General features: G+C 36.4%; 1 protein-coding gene across 2 annotated transcripts in view; it reads left to right on the top strand.

The window, feature by feature from the left end:
• CEP135 (centrosomal protein 135) overlaps positions 1-19,594 on the top strand; it is a 71,475-nt gene that overhangs the window by 15,512 nt on the left and 36,369 nt on the right. For both annotated transcript variants that reach the window (XM_081589030.1, XM_081589041.1), the window contains exons 8-13: positions 1,520-1,735; positions 4,504-4,569; positions 6,981-7,119; positions 10,861-11,084; positions 16,091-16,243; positions 17,121-17,273. In XM_081589030.1, coding sequence (XP_081445156.1) covers positions 1,520-1,735; positions 4,504-4,569; positions 6,981-7,119; positions 10,861-11,084; positions 16,091-16,243; positions 17,121-17,273 — 951 coding nt within the window. The remainder of the gene's footprint in view (positions 1-1,519; positions 1,736-4,503; positions 4,570-6,980; positions 7,120-10,860; positions 11,085-16,090; positions 16,244-17,120; positions 17,274-19,594) is intronic.

Genomic DNA, 19,594 nt, shown 5'->3' with positions numbered 1-19,594 from the left:
GTTATCCATATTATATTTTTATTATTTTTCGTATTCTTTTCCATTATGTTTTTTTGTTTGTTTTTAATTGCACTGGGTCTTCTGTGCTACACATGGGCTTTGGTTTCGACAGTCAGGGCTGCTCTCTAGTTGCAAAGCACAGGCTTCTTGTTGAGATGGCTTCTCTTCTTGCCAAGCTTGAGCTCTAGGGCACAGTCTCTAGTAGTTGCAGCAGGTGGACTCAGTAGTTGCGTTTTTTCAGGCTTAGTTGCCCCATGGGATGTGGGATCCTAGTTTCTGGATGAGGGGTTGAACTAGTGTCCCCTGCCTTGGCAAGTGGATTCTTAACTACTGGACCACCAGGAAAGTCCTTCCATTATGTTTTATTACATGTTATTACATATAGTTCCCTGTGGTATATGGTAGGACCTTGTTTATTTTATATATGATAGTTTGTATCTGCTAATCCCAAACTCCTAATTTATCCCTTCCCAACCCCCTCTCCCCTTTGGTACCCTTAAGTTTGTTTTCTGTGTCTTCGAGTCTGTTTCTGTTTTGTAAATAAGTTCATTTGTATTTTTTATTTTTATTCCACATATAAGTGATATCATTTGGTATTTGTCTTCTTTCTGACTTCATTTAGTATGATAATCTCTAGGTCCACTCATGTGTCTGTAAATGGCATTATTTCATTCTTTTTTATGGCTGAATAATATTCTATTGTACACACACACACACACACACACACACACACACACACACACACACACACACACACACACACACACTACATCATCTTTATCCATTCATCTGTCAAGGACATTAGGTTGTTTCCATATGATCTTTAGAAATTTAGATATCACTGCTGCCTGGACTTCAGCCAGAGTAGATTAAGTCCCAAATATTAGCATAGCTCTTGAGCAGTGATGTTCAGTAGAAACAGGATATGAGCCACATATGTCATTTAAAATTTCCTAGTAGTCTGATTAAAAAAAGTGAAAACAAAACAAGTGAAATTAATTTTAATAATGTATCTACTTAAATATATCCAAAATGTTATCATTTCAACATGTAGTCAGTGTTGTCAAATATCATTGGCATATTGTACTATCTTTTTGTACTAAGTCTTTGGACTCCTCTTTGTATTTATAGCACACCTCTGGACTAGCCACATTTTAAGTGCTTAGTAGCCATATGCAGATGCTAGTGGCTACTGTATTGTACAGCACTCCAGACTAATATTATCATCATAGTGGTAATCTTTTCATATATTTAGAACTCTATATTGGGAAAAGGTTCACACAAATTTCTTACTTATCCTTTCCTTCCATGCTTGAAAACTGAAGACAGTGGATATATATTTTTACTAAACCACACATCAGCAGTTTTACAAATCAAAACAATATAAATTTGCAAATGTAAAACAGCTAGGGTTTTAACTTTCAGTATTTTAAAAAACACAGTATTTTGAAATATTTTGAAAGTTCAGTATTTGATAATTTTCCAATTTATTAACTTATGAATTACAAATTCAATTTAGGTTGACTTTCTTCAGCAAGCTAATAAAGACCTGGAAAAGCATATACAAGAGCTTATGGAAACCAAGGAAACAGTAACCTCTGAAGTTGTTAATTTAAGTAACAAAAATGAAAAACTCTGCCAGGAATTAACTGAAATAGACCAGTTAGCACAGCAGTTGGAAAGACATAAAGAAGAAGTGCTCGAGACTGCCGACAAAGAGCTTGAGGAAGCAAAGGTACGGCTAGGCTATGGGGGTGCTCGTTAATTCTCCTAGAGTGGAGTGAGCTTGAGTCCTTTTGATATCCTATCCAGGTCTTTTGGTTTGTTTCGTAATTCAGGTTTTTTTTAGGTGTTATTTACATGCTCTAAACGTTTGCACTTTCTCCAGTTGTTCGTGCGTCTTTCTGAAGCACATCTATTCTTATGGCAGTTCTCCAGATTCCTTCCTCTTTTCATTCAAGATTTTCATCTGTCCTTTCTCTGCATTATGAGCAGGCTTCTGAAGTTTGTCCTCTAGGTCATTATGTGCTCATGAACTCTTTAAAGGTATTTTTTGAAACTATGTATGTCCTTGCACATTTTTAAGTTGGTAGCTAACATTTTTCATCCTTAAATAGATGCAAAAGATGTAATTTCTAATCAGTTGTAAAGATTGATCTCTTAAAATTGTCATATTGTTCTTACAAATATAGCCAAAGCCAGTAGAATCCAAATGACCCTTCTTGAAATCCCCACAAAATTGTATCTTATTGTAACATATTTTATGTTTGAATATCTTTTTATGATAACTATCAAATGTCTCTGCTATTAAAACATACATGGATTGAAATTTTTTTAATTTAAAAATATCCTCTGACTATAAGGTTCAGAATGTTAACATTTTCCTGTAAAAAGTGTTATCATTATAATTATTAGTAGTCAATGGATCAAAGTGACAGATGTAGCACAAATGTTGGTAAATACTTATTAAATAAAAAAGTAAAATTGTACTGAAAATACATCTTTTAGTAATATATAATGGGAGAAAATAGCGTCTTAATTAAAGGCTTCGACCAGCCCCAACATTTCAGATGTTGTCTGGTGCTTCAGAAGTTTTTATATGTAGAGATACTATAATAAGAAATTAGAAGCTTGCCTTTCTTTTAAAAAATGGGCAAAAGGCAATTGTGGAAGGGTAGGTGGGAAAGAAGAATTCACATGATACCTAGACCACAGGTTTTCAGGTAGATAATTTTTAAGAGGGATATTTGCAAATTAAGAATCCAGATATTGATTTCGTAAAATTGTATGTATATAATAGTTTTGCATAATACTTGGATAATCTTTATATTATCCCAAGCATGAGTATAACCTATTAATAGTTTTAAGGTCACTACTTTACATCAACTAAATAAAATGAATTAATCTTATACAGTGTCATCTCCATTAATTAGTAGAATAGAAAGAAACTACCTCAACATAATAAAGGCCATATGTGAAAAGCCCACGTGGTGAAAGACTGAAACTTTTTCCTCTAAGATTAGAAACAAGACTAGGATGTCCATTCTCACTACTTCTGTTCAACATAGTACTGGAAGTCTTGGCCAGAGGAATTAGGCAAGAAAAAGAAGTAAAAGGCATTCCAATTGGAAATAAAGAAGTAAAATTTTGTTTCCAGATGAGATGACATTATGTGTAGAAAACCCTAAAGATGCCAATAAAAACAGAACTAATTAATGCAGCAAACTTGCAGGATACAAAATCATTGCATAAGAATCTGGGTGCATTTCTATATTAAAATCCAAAAAGAAAATTAAGAAAATAATCCTGTTTACAATAGTGTCAAAAATAATAAAGATCTTAGGGATAAACTTGGCCAAGGAGGCACAAGACTTGTATACTGAAAACTATAAAACATTGCTGAAAGAATTTAGAGACAGAAATAAATGAAGATATCCTGTGTTCATGGATTGGAAGACTTTATTGTTTGAATGTCCCTACTACCCAGAACAATCTGCAGATTCAGTGTGATCCCTCTCCAAATCCCAGTGAAATTCATATGGATCTCAAGGGACCCAGAACAGCCAAAACAACCTTGAAAATGAAGAAAACATAATTAGTGCAGTTTTTTTTAATTGTTTATTTTACCAGGTCTTAGTTGTGGCATGTGGGATCAAGTTCCCTGACCAGGGATCAAACCTGGGCCCCCTGCATTGGGAGCTTGGAGTCTTAGCCATTGGGCCACCAGGGAAGTCTCAGTTAGTGCAGTTTTAATTTTGCTTTTGTGACTGAAGTTTCTTTGCAGCATTTTTGTATCTCATTGCTCTCCTTTTCTACTTTCTTCTGCATATTCTCTCGTGTGCACAACATCCTGAACCCAGCTTCACATGTCACATTGGCAGCAGTCGAGAATGACAACTTGGCTCAGTAAAAGATTCCTGTTAGGTCACAATATTTTAATCTTGGCATTCAGCACTCTTAGTTGCCATTTAGAGGATCCAGGTTGATAGTCTCCTGGATGAGGGCATGGCAACCCTCTCCAGTATTCGTACCTGGAGAATTCCATGGATAGAGGAGCGTGGAGGGCTACAGTCCATGGGGTTGCCAGGAGTTGGACACAACTGAGCGACTAAGCACAAGCACAGGTTGATAGTAGTGGGTGGTGAAAGAGCAGATAGGATAGGAAAGTCAGGAAATGACAGGGCCGTAAGAGGAATCCTAAAAATCAAGGCTCAAGAAAAGTCCTACAAGTATACAGACAGAAGAAGATTTTCAAGTGGCCCTTTTGTTGCCAATGTTACAAATGGGTCCCTATAAGCATTCAGGATACCAGAAATTAAAGAGAAACCTAAACTTTGCCTCCTCTTCATTGAAACTGAGGCATAGAGCTGGCTAAAGCTTTAGCTCTCACTGATGACAGGGAACATGAATTACTCAAAAATGACTTGGTCTCATTTTCACTGTCACTTAGTGATAAGTATTCTTGACTTTTAGGTATGTACCTAATAAGCTTTTTATTCCTAGAAAGAGATTAAAAAAAAACTTTCTGAAATGCGGAATCTTGAAGAAACAATGGGAAAACTTCAACTGGTGAGTAGGTTTTGTATTGAATTGCCAGAATTTTCATTAAGAAAAATCTTATGTTTTATTTTACATTTTTTTAACAAAATATAATTTACCTGTCATAATATTTACTGTTTTAAGTGTACAGTCCAGTGGTTTTGGTATAGATACAAAGTAGTGCAGCCATCACTACTAATTCCAGAACATTTTAATCACTCCAAAAAGAAACCTCATACCTGTTAGCTGTCACTCCTCATTTTCCTCTGCTCAACCTCTAACAGCCATTAATCTGCTTTCTGTCTCTGTAATCTGTAATTTGCCTATTCTGGATATTCTATGTAAATGAAATTATACAATATGTAACCTTTTATGTGTGACTTCCACTTAACCCATTGTTTTCAAGGTTCATGCTTATCATAGCATGTATCATTACTTCTTTTTTATGGCTAGTAATATCCCATTGTATTATATATTTGGTTTCATTTATATTTTATAATTCTTTGTTTATATTTCTAGAAATTAATTTTAAAAATTTATTATAAAAGAGTTTATTTACAATGTTGTGTTAGTTTTAGATGTACAGCAAAGTGAATCAGTTATAATATACATATATCCACTGTTTTTTATAGATTCTTTTATATATATAGGCCATTACAGAGTATTCAGTAGAGTTCCTTATGCTATACAGTAGGTCCTTATTAATTATCTATTTTATATATAGCTGTGTGTATATGTCACGCCCAGTCTCCCAATTTATCCCTCTCCCTGCTTACCCCTGGCTAACCATCAGTTTGCTACATCTATAACTGTATATCTGTTTTGTAGATAAATTCATTTGTACCCATTTTTTAGATTCCATATATAAGTGATAGCATATGATATTTGTCTTTCTCTGACTCACTTCAGTCAGTATATATATTTGTATAATTCTTTAATCTCATATATAATAGGTAGCAAGTTACACTCAAATTTGGAAAGCCTGTTAGGAATTTTATATTATTTAAATGACTTCATGACTCATCAATTTACTAATATTAAAACTAAAAACTGATAATTACTTGATAAAATTGTTGACCTTTATTAAAAAGAACTCAGTTTTATTTTAATTATTTTGCTTGGCAGTACAAACCATCTTACTAGTCATATTGTTCATTCTGATGGTCGTCAAATGAGACAGCTAGTAATCATCCCAGCATAAACCTGGATGTAGCCTAACCTAGATATAATCTTATAGTCTAGAACCAGCAGAAAGAATGTCTTGCGTACAGGTAGAAATTCCTAAGTGGTCACCTGATAGATTATTGAGAAATTTTTAATAGCCGGTTAAATTGGATGAGTCTCCATTAATATTGGAAACAAACACTAGTACTAACTTCCAAGTTTTCTCATTACTTATACTCTTCTTACAGTCTAGTGGTAATATTCTGGTTGCAGTCATGAGGCAAATTAAAAAACGAAGCCTTTTGTGATACACTGGCTCATAGTAGATGTTCAAATACTTAACTGGTTTTTGTATGTTCAGTTTGAACAGCGTATCACAATGACTTTCTGTTTTATCCAACTGCTTTATCAGGTAGTCAGTTCAGCTGAACACTGAATAATTAGCTAAACCTGCTAGATGTTGTCCACTCTTGAGTTTCGTAGATACTTAAAATTCTCCCATGAAGTCAGGAAATGTAAAGTAGATGTTTTGATGATGTTTTCACTATAGTGTAAGCTCCGTGAGGACAGGGATTTTTGCTGTTTGTTCACTGCTGTTTGTAATGCACACTGTTTACAGTTGTATGTGATTTATAATATTGTCTCAGAACTGTGACCAAGTTTCAATATTGTTGCCTGACAGCAAGATGTAGTTACTTTCTGACCTTTCTTATTTTTTCCATTGGTATTACGTTTTATGTATTTTTAAGATAAATGCTAACAATATTATTAGCTAACATTTGTTAAGTACTTGCCATGTGCTAGACACTGTACGGTGTTTCACATTCATAGAATCATCCATGTAGTTGAATCATTCATAGATGAATCCTCGGTGTCCAGGTGCTGGTCTTATCCCCATTGTGCTGGTGAGACTGAAAATAACCCTGTTCTTATGTATATCTGTGGTAGTCTTAGAGCACTGTCTTTACTTCTGCTCTTCTTTGAACATAAAAACGCTTTAAAATTTTTTATTAAATAAGTCATATTCACTTTTTTGAAAGACAATATGCTAAACAAATTAAAAGAAAATAAAATCCAATAATTCTACTACTTTAGAAGGGAGCACTGTTGAGTTTGGGTTTTATGATGCTTTTAGCCTCAATTGAGAATTAACTTTAATTGAAATGGTATATATTTGACTGACTAAAAGTGTGTGTTTGTGAATTACTCTTAAATAAATGTGCTTTCATGTTTTGTAAAGTTGCTAGAAATCTTAATTTTAGTATTAAAATTTTCAGGAATTAAGCTTATGTCATAAAGAAAAGGAGAGGCTGAGTGATGAACTCCTTATAAAATCAGACCTGGAAACTGTTGTTCATCAGCTTGAACAAGAAAAGCAAAGACTTAACAAAAAAATTGAAAGTTTTGCCGTTACAGGTAAAATATAAAATTTTGAAAACTTAAAAAGTGTGATTTCCTCTTAATGTTTTATTTTTAGTAGTAGATGATGTTTCTTTTTCATTCATTCATTCAATAAACATTTGTTGAGTGTTTGCTGTGTATCAGAAACCAGACTAGGCACTGAGATACAGTAGAAAATCTCTCTCCCTCAAGGACCTTACAGGAGCCTTTTATATTCTGACTAGTTGGTACAGGGAACCCTGGTTGAATATTTTCCAGTGTAAATTTATCTTTCTTTGAGACACATGATAGTAGAATTAAGACTATGAGGAGGACCATTATGAAATAGTGGGAAATTAAAGTACAGAATCTTTTTAAGTAAATGCAGTTTTATCACCTTCAGGTACACACACACACACACACACACACACACACACACACACACACACACACTTGAAATAGGCTACACACACACACACACACACACACACACACACACACACACACACACACACACACACACACACACACACACACACACACACACACACACTTGAAATAGGCTAACTTTCTGCCAGGTACCTTATCCTAAATGAATTGGTTTAAGGAACATGTAAGAATTCATTCATTGATTCATTTGACAAATGTTTATGAGCCTGTAGTGCTGGGATGTATAAAGGTAAACAAGATACACAGGCCCACTGCTCTTGTGGAGGCTTTAATCTAGTTAGGGAGATAAACTGGTAGCACATAAGTGAAGAAATTAATTTCAGATGGTAAGGGTATTAAATAAAATGGGAGGGTGTACTAGCGATCAGCTGATCAAAAGGCATAGTGATGGACACCAAGACATATGACAATCTGGGGCAATTTTCCAGGCAGAGGGAATGGCAAGTGCAGAATCCTGGTGCCATCAAACTTCATGTGTCTGAGGAAGTGAAGGAAAGCCAGTGTGCTATTTTAAGAAGATGCTGTATCCTAGGCTGTTCAGCATCCATGTGGATAATCTATCTGACCCCTTCTCTGCTTAACCAGATGTATGACTTGAGCATGTTACTTAACGTTGCTTCAGTTTCCCTATCTGTGTGGTTAAGAAGGCACCTAACCCAAAAGGTTGTTATGAGGATTAAATGAGTTCATGTATTATTAAAGTGCTTAGGCCTACATATGAAAATTTGCAGTTTTACTTCCTTTCATGCTATCTCTATCCTGCCATTTCAGCATAATCGTTCAGATACCTGAAACTTCCTTGTTTCTTTGTGTTTTGAATACATCCTCCTACCCAAAATCCAGCCGTGGATCAACTAAAACATTTACATGTGTGCACACTTGCATGTGCCCCAGTTCAGTTCAGTTCAGTCACTCAGTCATGTCCGACTCTTTGCGACCCCATGGACTGCAGCACGCCAGGCCTCCCTGTCCATCGCCAACTCCCGGAGTTTACTCAAACTGTCCATTGAGTCGGTGATGCCATCCAACCATCTCATCGTCTGTTGTCCCCTTCTCCTGCCTTCAATCTTTCCTAGCATCAGGGTCTTTTCCGGTGAGTCAGCGCTTCGCATCAGGTGGCCAAAGTATTGGAGTTTCAGCTTCAGCATCAGTCCTTCCAATGAATATCAGGACTGATTTCCTTTAGGATGGACTGGTTGGATCTCCTTGCATTCCAAGGGACTCTCAAGAGTCTCCAACACCACAGCTCAAAAGCATCAATTCTTCGGGACTCAGCTTTCTTTTTAGTCCAACTCTCACACCCATACATAACTACTGGCAAAACCATAGCTTTGACTAGACGGACTTTTGTTGGCAAAGTAATGTCTCTGCTTTTTAATATGCTGTCTAGGTTGGTCATAACTTTTCTTCCAAGGAGCAAGCATGTGCCCCAGACAGTAGCAATAGCACTGGAAGTTACATGACCCTGAACCACAGTGCCCCCTTCAGTGAGGTATGGAGCTTTACTCTATATTCCATACCGCTTGATCTCCCACTCTGCAGGGAACATATTCAAGTGTTTTTCATTCTCAGTAAACCCATTCTGAGTAGATGATCTTACCTCCAGTTTTCCTAAAAGAACAGAAGCTGTCAGGGAGGCATTCCATGTTTCCTGTCCCCAGATCTTGAACCTGTCCACCCTTATCTTTCCTGTTGGAGTGGAGCCATCTGGCTTTTATGATAGGCCACTGCCTCCATCTGTTCTCTAGGTCCCATTGTCCCTCATTTTAAAATGCTATGTATTATCTCTTTTTGATAATGTTGGCCTTTGTACTGTTTTTTCCCCATTGGTATTCAAATGTGCTTTTCCCGTTTCCCATTCTCAAGCAAAAACTGTGACCCATTCCTATCCAGCTACTGTTTCCTCCTCATTGTAGCTTTTACATCTTGAAAAGTCATTCATACCTGCTTTTCTGCTTGATCACCTTCTATCTTTTAGCACCTCTGCTGCTGCTGCTGCTAAGTCGCTTCAGTCGTGTCCAACTCTGTGCAACCCCTTAGATGGCAGCCCTCCATGCTCCTCTGTCCACAGAATTCTCCAGGCAAGAATACTGGAGTGGGTTGCCATTTCCTTCTCCATTTAGCACCTCAGTCCACTCCAGTTTGCTTCTGTCCTCTACTTCACCAATAAAACTGCTCTTGTTAAGATCACCAGTCACCTCCATTATGCTAAATACAGTGAACAGCTTTCATTCATCAGTTTATTTGACTTACCGTTTAAGGCATTTGCCCATTCCTTCAGCTCTCTTGCTTTCTTAACCTCTCTGGTCACTCCTTAGAATGAATTCTGCTGTTTATCCTCTGGGTTGTATTGTATGCTGTTCTTTTGTGGCTCTTGTCCTACTACAATTATAATAATTATTTGACCTTGGACATGTTTTTCATACTTGCATTCTTAGCCTCATGCTGGACATACAGTAAATGCTCAATAGTTATCTGTCAAATGAATGAAAGAAGATGGTAAGTGAATTGGAATATGTCTTGAAAATCACTTCATGCTTTTGAATTGTAAAGAACATCAGTTAAATTAGATTGAGCTATACAAAATTGCCAATGTTAGGCAACTTTTGGCTTCCCAGGTGGTCCTAGTGGTGAAGTACCTGCCTGCCAGTGCAGGAGACATGAAAGATGGGGGTTTCATCCCTGGGTTGATAAGATCCCCTGGAGAAGGGCATGGCTACCCACTCCAGTATTCTTGCCTGGAGAATCCCGTGGACAGAGGAGCCTGGTGGGCTACAGTCCATGGGGTCGCCAAGAGTCAGACACGACTGAAGCGACTTAGCGTGAATGCACATGCACAGGCTACTTTTGACTCCTGAAAAGGTAATTGCTATGGTAAAAGTTAATAATTGTGCTTATTTGAGGAAAAACTAGTTGTTTTGTGTATACTATGTTAAATTTAAGGTTAATGTTAAAGTCACGCATATTATAACCAGTTTTAACAGGTAAATTTTCTTTTAGTGCATTTTCAGGTCACCAGAGAGTAAGTACCATGTGATAATTTATTGTTCACTGTGTAGTACTAAATAGTACCCAGATTTGTATATGACAAAAGCAGGACTTGACTTATTGGATTTTATTTAAACTTCTGATATAATTTTTGGGGTTTTTTTTTTCTCTTTTCCTTTCAGCATTTACCTCTTTGATATTTGGCAGTTGTAGGTGATATGCAAAACAGCTAATGATTTTTAGTACCTTTCATTGTAAAAATTATTGATATAATTTATTTGGCTGATTATACATTTTATATGCAACATTGTTTTAAGATTTTATTACTTTAATTTGCAGAAAGAGAACTTACTTTGGAAGTTGAGAGGATGAGACTAGAACACGGAATAAAACGACGAGACAAGTCACCTTCTCGTTTAGATACATTTCTGAAAGGTATAGAAGATGAACGAGATTTTTATAAGAAAGAACTAGAAAAACTCCAGCATATAATACAGCGAAGATCTTGCTCTAGGAGTCATTCTACATGTGAAAAAATTCCAGGATTTAAAACACTAGAAAAGGTAATATCTCTTTGTGAGAGTGTTTGATAAGGCAAGAAAGATCTTTATGAGCAAACTTTTGATTTATTATTGTAATAATGTAATGTTATTCACACTTATTTTTAAGAAGTCTTTCTTAATTTTCATTTTTGTAGTCTTCTGTGATCTATACTTTAGGAACACTGCATTAATTAGGAAAACTACTTAAGAACAAAGTATAACATACTGATTACTGGAAATTAAGGGAGATTGAATAGCTCATTATATATATGGAAGGAGTGCAGGGGCATCTGAGCTTCCAGAAACGGGATCCAGGAACTCATGCTAGTGGACATTTCCTCTCTTTCTAATCTTTACTTTTGGTATCGGCTGCATTTTCTCTCTTTAAGTAGAGTGGCTTTGTCTACATGGCAGGCTACGTGGCTTCATGCCATTCCCAGCTTTTTACCAGTCAGAAAGGCAGGCCACATTGTACAGACCACGCATCTTCCATGATAACTGTGCAACAGAAAAGAGTAAAAAAATGGCAGTGAGCACTGGACAGATGATCCCCTTTGTCCACTACAACCACGTTTGCAACTCGATGGTCTAAAGATGTATATTGTATAAGGTTAACCGTGATGCATAAGAGAGTATAAACATGTTGTCCTCATTTTAGGTCTTAATTATTTTCAACATTTTATGACTATCATCTGGGTTCTTTAGATTTTTGTTTTTTTAAAAGTTGGAGTTAGAGGATTCCGGGAGGCTTCTATGACCTTAACATTATCTACATACTGGATAAAATTAGGGAAGTTGGAAGTACAGTCATTAAAACTCAGGACATTTGATTTTAGACTTGGCTGCATTTACCAACTCTGTCATCTTTTTCCTAAAGATCTTCTGCCTACTGCCAAATGGTTTTGAGACATTTTCTAATTAGACTGCTTTTTAACCTCATTGGCTCATGATTGAATTTGATTTAGAGTGTTAGTTTAAACACTGGGCTTTGTTATCTGTTAAGATTACAATGAATTGGCGGGAACATACAGTGTAAATTAATTTATGTGTATTGAGTTGTTTTTTAAGCTCCATATATACTTAGGAATCAAGAAAAATAAATCACTGAATTGATCACCTTCATTCTGTGGGACAGTCTTCTTCAAAAATGTTGATTAGTTTAATCAACTTATTAAGTAGAACTGAGTGGATAAGTGTCTCAACACTTTAAATATTGGATTTGTTTGCTTGGTGTGAATTCATGGTTGAAAGATAAGTTGAGATACAGGTAAGGTACTGGTAAAATTAGGAGAGGCCTTCCCCCATTCATCTTATTTAGTTTCTTGAAATGTTCTAATGATACCTGACATAATTCATTTTGTAAAGTTTAGAAAGTTGGGACCTTGGTAGCATTTTAGAGTCCCAGAAGTAAATTTCAGGCGTGGTAGGGAATAATGGGTGATACACATGAGTGAAATGGGTAGAGTGTAAGACAGTTGTGAGTGCTATGAACTCACGAGTAAATTCCAGCCTAAAACTGGGTGTTTTAAACATGTTTAGAAACAGTTGTTGGCAGAAAACATAGACCTCTCTCAAGCTGGATTTGGTACAAGCTGAGTTTTCAACCCCTGCTTTTTATAGCAAATTGTTGGGCAGAGTTTCCTGGGATTGCTGCAACTCAGAAAAAATATCGACATTTTTCATATCAGTGATTTTTGTCAACAAGATACCCATTGGTTCTCTGTTGTCTGTGTAGGGACAGCACTGGTCTCTTTGACCTTGTACTTACCAGACTTCCAGATGTGAGTTTTGGATATAGTGTAATGGGAAATGCTTTGGAGTTGGAAACCTTATAGAAGCTTCAACTCCACATACTGGCTTTATGACCTTAGACAAGTTACCTAACTCATGGAGCCCCGGCTTCCTCATTTGCACAGTGAGGAATGTATCTACAATCTCTTATGAAGATTACATGACATAATTGTATAAGGGTCCAACATAACACTTAGTTCCTAGTAAATGTTTTATTTCTTTATTAATTTGCTGGTTCAAAGCACATCAGGTGTAGGTAGAAAGTTAGGTTTAATTCAGTAGATGTATACTGAGAGCATGCTATGAATGTGGCATCTAGGATACAAGATAAAGACCTATTTCCTATCCTCAGTCTAGCATTGTGGGTATGTGTGCATGAGTTTGTGTGTGTGTGCGTGTGTGTGTATTTAGGAAAAATGGAGTGATAAAAGGGAATTATTAACACACATACATACAAGACATATTTAGAGAAGTGGGGAATTCATTCATTTTACTGAATTACATGCTAAGCACTGAAGATGTGGTGAGAAGGACCTACTATGTCTCTGAGGGTATTTGCATTTTAGTGGTGGTGGTTGTTTTTCAGTCCATAAGTCATATCTGATTCTTTGCGACCCATGGACTGCAGCACATCAGGCTTCCCTGTCCTTCACCATCTTCTTGAGCTTTCTCAAACTCATGTCCATTGAGTCGGTGATGCCATCCAACCATCTCGTCTTCTGTCTTCCCCTTCTCCTCCTGCCTTCTGTCTTTCCTGGCATCAAGGTCTTTTCCAATGAGTTTGCTCTTCACATCAGGTGGCCACAGTATTGGAGCTTCAGCTTCAGCATCAGTCCTTCCAGTGAATATTCAGGGTTGATTTCCTTTAGAATTGAGTCGTTGGATCTCCTTGCTGTCCAACGGATTCTCAAGAGTCTCCTCCAGCATCACAATTTGAAAACATCAATTCCTGGGCGCTCAGCCCTCTTTATGGTCCAACTCTCACATATGTACATGACTACTGGAAAACTGTAGCTTTGACTATACAGACCTTTGGCCGCAAAGTGATATTTCTCTTTTTAATACTCTGTCTAGGTTGGTCATAGCTTTTCTTCCAAGGAGCAAGCATCTTTTAATTTCATGGCTGCAGTCACCATCCGCAGTGATTTTGGAGCCCAAGAAAATAAAATCTGTCATTCTTTCCACTTTCTCTGCATCTATTTGCCATGAAGTGATGGGACCAGATGCCATGATCTTAGTTTGTTGAATGTTGAGTTTTAAGCCAGCTTTTCACTTTCCTCTTTCACCCTCATTAAGAGGCTTTTTAGTTCCTCTTCACTTTCTGCCATTAGGATGGTATCATCTGCATATCTGACATTGTTGATATTTCTCCTGGCAGTCTTGATTCCAGCTTATGAGTCATCCATCCTGACATTTTGCATGATGTACTCTGCATATAAGTTAAATAAGCAGGGTGACAATATACAACCGTGATGTACTCCTTTCCCAATTTTGAACCAATCCATTGTTCCATGTCCGGTTCTAACTATTGCTTCTTGACCTGCATACAGGTTTCTCAGGAGACAGGTAAGGTGCTCTGGTACTTCCATCTCTAAGAATTTTCCGCAGTTTGTTGTGATCCATATGATCCATACAGTCGAAGGCTTTAGCATAGTCAGTGAAGCAGATTTTTTTTATTTTGAATTCTCATGCTTTTCCTATGACCCAGTGGATGTTGGCAATTTGATCTCTGGTTTTAGTGATAAAGACACTAATTAAACACCCAGTTGTGTAAATAACTTTATAATCTCATTTATAGTAGGTGTTAATGAGGAAAGAATATGGGAAATATTCAGAATGCTATGGGAGTATATAGAGGGAGATCTAAATTAGATTGGAGAATCTGGAAGGACTCCTTATAGAGAGTGGCGTTTAAGCTGAGACCTAGACAATAATGAAAACAGACTGTCAAATCCTTATTCATTGAGGTCTCCTTTTCTAAAATCTAGCCATACCACCTCCTTTCTGTAAAAATATTTTTATTTAAATATGGTTAAGTTATAGGGTTTCTTTTATCATCATCTAAATGTTAATTAAGTCCTCACCCTAATTGCTTTTATCCTGTAATACAGATACATTTTGTCCTTCAAGGTGTCCAGATTGCTAATCTCATTCATTTTCCCTTGATTTTTCTTGCTTAACCAAAAGGATAACTTATTTCCAAGTGGCAGGTGAAGGATACTTCATGGATATTTACCATTTACCAAGTGTACATTGGACATGGTTATGTGCACAGTAGATATTGAATAACATAGATCAGGATGCTTTCCAATGTAGCAAAATACCAGATTGTCACTGTCTGGAGTTTCTGCATATAGTACTTGAACATTAATATACCATAGACCCCAAGTGTACATTTACCATATTTATTTTCTACAATAGCTATGAAGTTAATGGTTTTTTTTTTTTTTTAGTTGTACTGGAATAATAGGCATAATCTTGTTTTAGGAATGTTGGAAGTACTTGCTTATTCAGTGAATATCCTAATGTACACCATCTGGTAGAAATATTTATATTTATCTGATTGCAGAAAAAATAGACCTCACATAGGTTTGATGCTAGGACAGTTGGGGGCTGGTATGCCTGTGAAATTGATCTTGGATTTAGTCTCAGAAAACACTGAGGAATGTGCTAGGCTGGTAGAGTTACTTGTGCTGGGTGAGCAAGTGAGCAGGTATACACATACCCTCTTGATTCCTCCTGTGGAGAGGGTTATAAACTGGTGATTCCCAACTCCAAATGAATCAGAATCACCTCGAGGGCTTGATAAACCAGTTACTGGGCCCTGCCCCCAAAGTTTCTGATTGAGTAGGTCCGGGATGTACCTCAAAACTTGCATGCCTAGCACGTTCCCAGATATTGCATGCTTCCGGTCTGGGGATTATACTTTAGTTACAACACCAGTATAAACAGCTGGGGGAGAATGACAGTTGAAGCATCTGATGGGATCTAATCAAGTAGGATCAGTGGCAGCTGAGTCTCTTGCTGGGAACTTGAAGGCCTGGAAATTTGCCCTAGCATTCTCTCTCCTGGTCTCCTTATAGATGAATAATTGTGTTCCTTAATTACATTAAAGGAAGTTGTGTTCTTTTTGTCTGTTAGCATCTTTCAGTCAGTCTCATCATCATCCCTGTGGCAAACAACCATGTGGTGATAATTACAACAAATGATAACTTCTGTCTTGAATTATGTTTCAGGGTGATTATGACTTGGATATCCATCTCATCACAAGAGAAAGAGACGAACTTCAGCGTATGCTAGAAAGATTTGAAAAGCACATGGTGGATATACAGTCCAATGTTAAATTGTTGACAGCAGAAAGAGATAAACTAAGTGTCTTATATAATGAAGTAAGATATTGATTATGTAACACCAGTTACCTATAATGGAACCAGTATATATCCTTTATATTACTGTAGTATATGGATCTTAGGGATATTCCTTCATAGTTAGTAGTTTCTACTATCATTCTGTTCCCAAAGCAGAGATTTCTATTGTGTTTTCATATTTATTTTTCCTCTTTTCTAGCCTATCTGTGGGTCAGGTCACTTTGGGATAATTCTCTATTTCTCAAACTACCGAATGGATCTCAGCCTGACTCTCAGTCAAATGTTTCCTTGGGATTCAATCATGTTGGGTTATGTGTGTCTAACAGTGGGTAGCACTAACTAATTAGATACATTGGATATTAAGGGCTTAGCTTAGAGGGATAGGGAGGGGAAATTCACTATAAGTTGGACCAGTTACGAGCCTCAGTTGTCAGAGGGCAAGGTGAGTCTGAGCAGACCATGGTGTTTATCACCAAACTTTGTTCTCATACCAATCTTCCATGAAATCCTATTGCTATTTTGAGAGGAAGAGAAAGATACATGAGTTAAAAGGCCAAGTTGAAGAAGCTTTTTTTTACTTCTGGAGTTTTTTTGGGATTCTGCAATACAAATTGATCTACTTTCCAGGCTTTTCCTGCAGTTGGCTTAGATTTCAGCCTTCTTGGGTCTGCTTACTTAATTAGTAGTTGTCCATCTGCTATTTGGCTTTCAAAATTTTGTGGTTGGCACTTCTCTCCATCTTCTTGTCTTTTTAATTATTCCTATTATTATTTGAATCCTTTTACTCTCATTTTGGTGGCATTTGGGAAGAGAGCAAAAGTAGCATATGTTTAGTTTTCCTTTTTTTAACTGGGAGCATATCCATTGTTTTTTAATTTATATCTTTTACTACTTTAAGGCTCAGGAAGAATTATCTGCACTAAGACAAGACTCTACCCAAACTACAGTCTCCAATAATACTGTTAGTCTTATAGAAAAGGAAAAAGAACTTGCATTATCTGACTTAAGAAGGATTATGGCAGAAAAGGAAGCTTTAAAAGACAAATTAAAAGTAAGTAATTAGACTGACTTATTTTTAAAAGGTAATTTATTGAGAAAAAGGGAGGTCTTTTTTTATGTTTTCCTGTGATATGACTATTTTGAATCTAGATCAGGAGTTGGCAAACCATGGCCCATGAGCCAAATCCAGGACACTGTATTTATATGGCCAACGTGCTAAGAATGGTTTTTACATTTTAAAATCATTGAAAAAAATCAAAAGAAGAACATTTCATGACACATGAAAATTGTGAAATTCAGATTTCATTGTTGATAATACCTACTAGTGGGAATACTCATTCATTTATGTGCGGCAGTGGCAGAGTTGAGTAATTGCAGTAAAAGCTGTATGGTCCACAAAGCCTAAAACATTTATTATCTGGTTCTTTATAGAAAAGAACCAACTCTGATCTCAATAGGAAGTCCCTCATATGGAGGGAGATTATCTTTTTTTTCCTTACAGAAAGCTTCATTGAGATATTCACATACCATATAATTTACCCATTTAAAGTGTATAATTCATTCGTTTTTAGTATATCCACAGACTTGTTCAGCCATCCTCACAATCACTTTTAGAGCATGTTCATTACCTCAAAAAGAAACTCTTGTACTGGTTAGCAGTCATTGTTAATACCTCCCAGCCTCCTCAGGCCTAGACAACAACTAATCTACATTCTATCTCTAGATTTACCTGCTCTGAACATTTCACATAAATTGAACCATTCAGTATGTTTTTTTTTTGTCTGGCTTCTCTAACTTAGCATAATGTTTTCAAGGTCCATCTGTTAGGTCATATGTATCAGTACTTTATTACTTTATATTATGGGGTAATATTCCATTGTATGGAAAGACAACATTTTCTTTATCATTGGGGTGGTTTCTGCTCTTCGGCTGTTATGAAAATGGTGCTGTGAACATTTGTATACAACTTTTTGTGTGGGTATGTTTTCTTTTGTCTTAGATGTATACCTAGAGTCATATGATAACTTTAATCATTTGAGCAACTGCCAAGCTGTTTTTCCAAAGTGTCTGTGCCATTTTTAGTCCCACTAGCAGGGGTTAGAGTTCTAATTTCTCTGCATCCTTACCAATATTTGTTACTATCTATCTTTTTTGTTATCATCATGCTAGTGAGTGTGAAGCAGTATCCTTTTTAATTTTGATTTGCATTTCCCCGATGATTAAAGTGCTTATTTTCATATGCTTATTTGGACACTTATATATTTTCTTTAGAGAAATATCTATTCAGATCCATTGCTCATTTTTTAAAAAATTGGATTATCTTACTAAGTTGTAAGAATACTTTATATATTCTCAAAAAAAAAAAAAAGACAAAGAATACTTTATATAGTCTCAATACAATCCCCTTGTCAGATATATGATTTGCAAATACTTTCCCTCCCTCATTTTGTGGGTTGTCTTCTCATTTTTTTAGTATTGTTATTTGAAGCACAGATATTTTAAAATTTTGATGAAGTCCAATTTATTTTTTTCTTTTGTTTGTGCTTTTGGTGTCATATCTAGCAGCAGTATTTTATTTCATAATCTCTCCAAAATGTTAACATACATAAAGCACTTAACAGTGCTCAGTACATTAAAAGAACTCAATGTTAACTATTATTCTTACTATTTTGGAGTCCATAGTTTACTTCCAATAAGTATTATTGAATTAATGTTTACACAATTAGTACCTAAGGTTAAGAATAAGAACTTTTAAGTATTATAAAGGTGGTCTTTATGTCATAGATTTTCAGTTAAAGTTTTGCCCCAACTGCTGCTGCTGCTAAGTCGCTTCAGTCGTGTCCGACTCTGTGTGACCCTGTAGACGGCAGCCCACCAGGCTCCGCTGTCCCTGGGATTCTCCAGGCAAGAACACTGGAGTGAGTTGCCATTGCCTTCTCCAGTGCATGAAAGGGAAAAGTGAAAGTGAAGTTGCACAGTCGTGTCCGACTCTTAGCAACCCCATAGACTGGCCTACCAGGCTCCTCCGTCCATGGGATTTTTAGGCAAGAGTACTGGAGTGGGGTGCCATTGCCTTCTCCAACAGAGCACTTTTAATTTGAATCTTCTGGAAAATTGCCTTCCAGAAAGCACTTTTTTTAATAAAAATAAGTGTCACAGTTACCAAATGGAAAACTTCTGTGCAATATGGCAACTTTTAGTACAAGCTACTGATTTATCCTTTTCCATATCTGTTGAAATGACTAAGGAATGTAAAAGTTGGATAAAAAAGTACAGTAGTACCAAAAACTCAGAAAAAGTGACATTGATATTACCAGACTCTTTCTGGATTACAGGAGGCAGGATTTATGAGTTTACAACAGAGTTTTTGCA

Source organism: Giraffa tippelskirchi, chromosome 1 (assembly GCF_054371585.1).
Source record: "Giraffa tippelskirchi isolate mGirTip1 chromosome 1, T2T-mGirTip1v1.2.pri, whole genome shotgun sequence".
Classification (NCBI taxonomy): Eukaryota; Metazoa; Chordata; class Mammalia; order Artiodactyla; family Giraffidae; genus Giraffa; species Giraffa tippelskirchi.
This window is presented reverse-complemented; position numbering and strand designations above follow the sequence as displayed.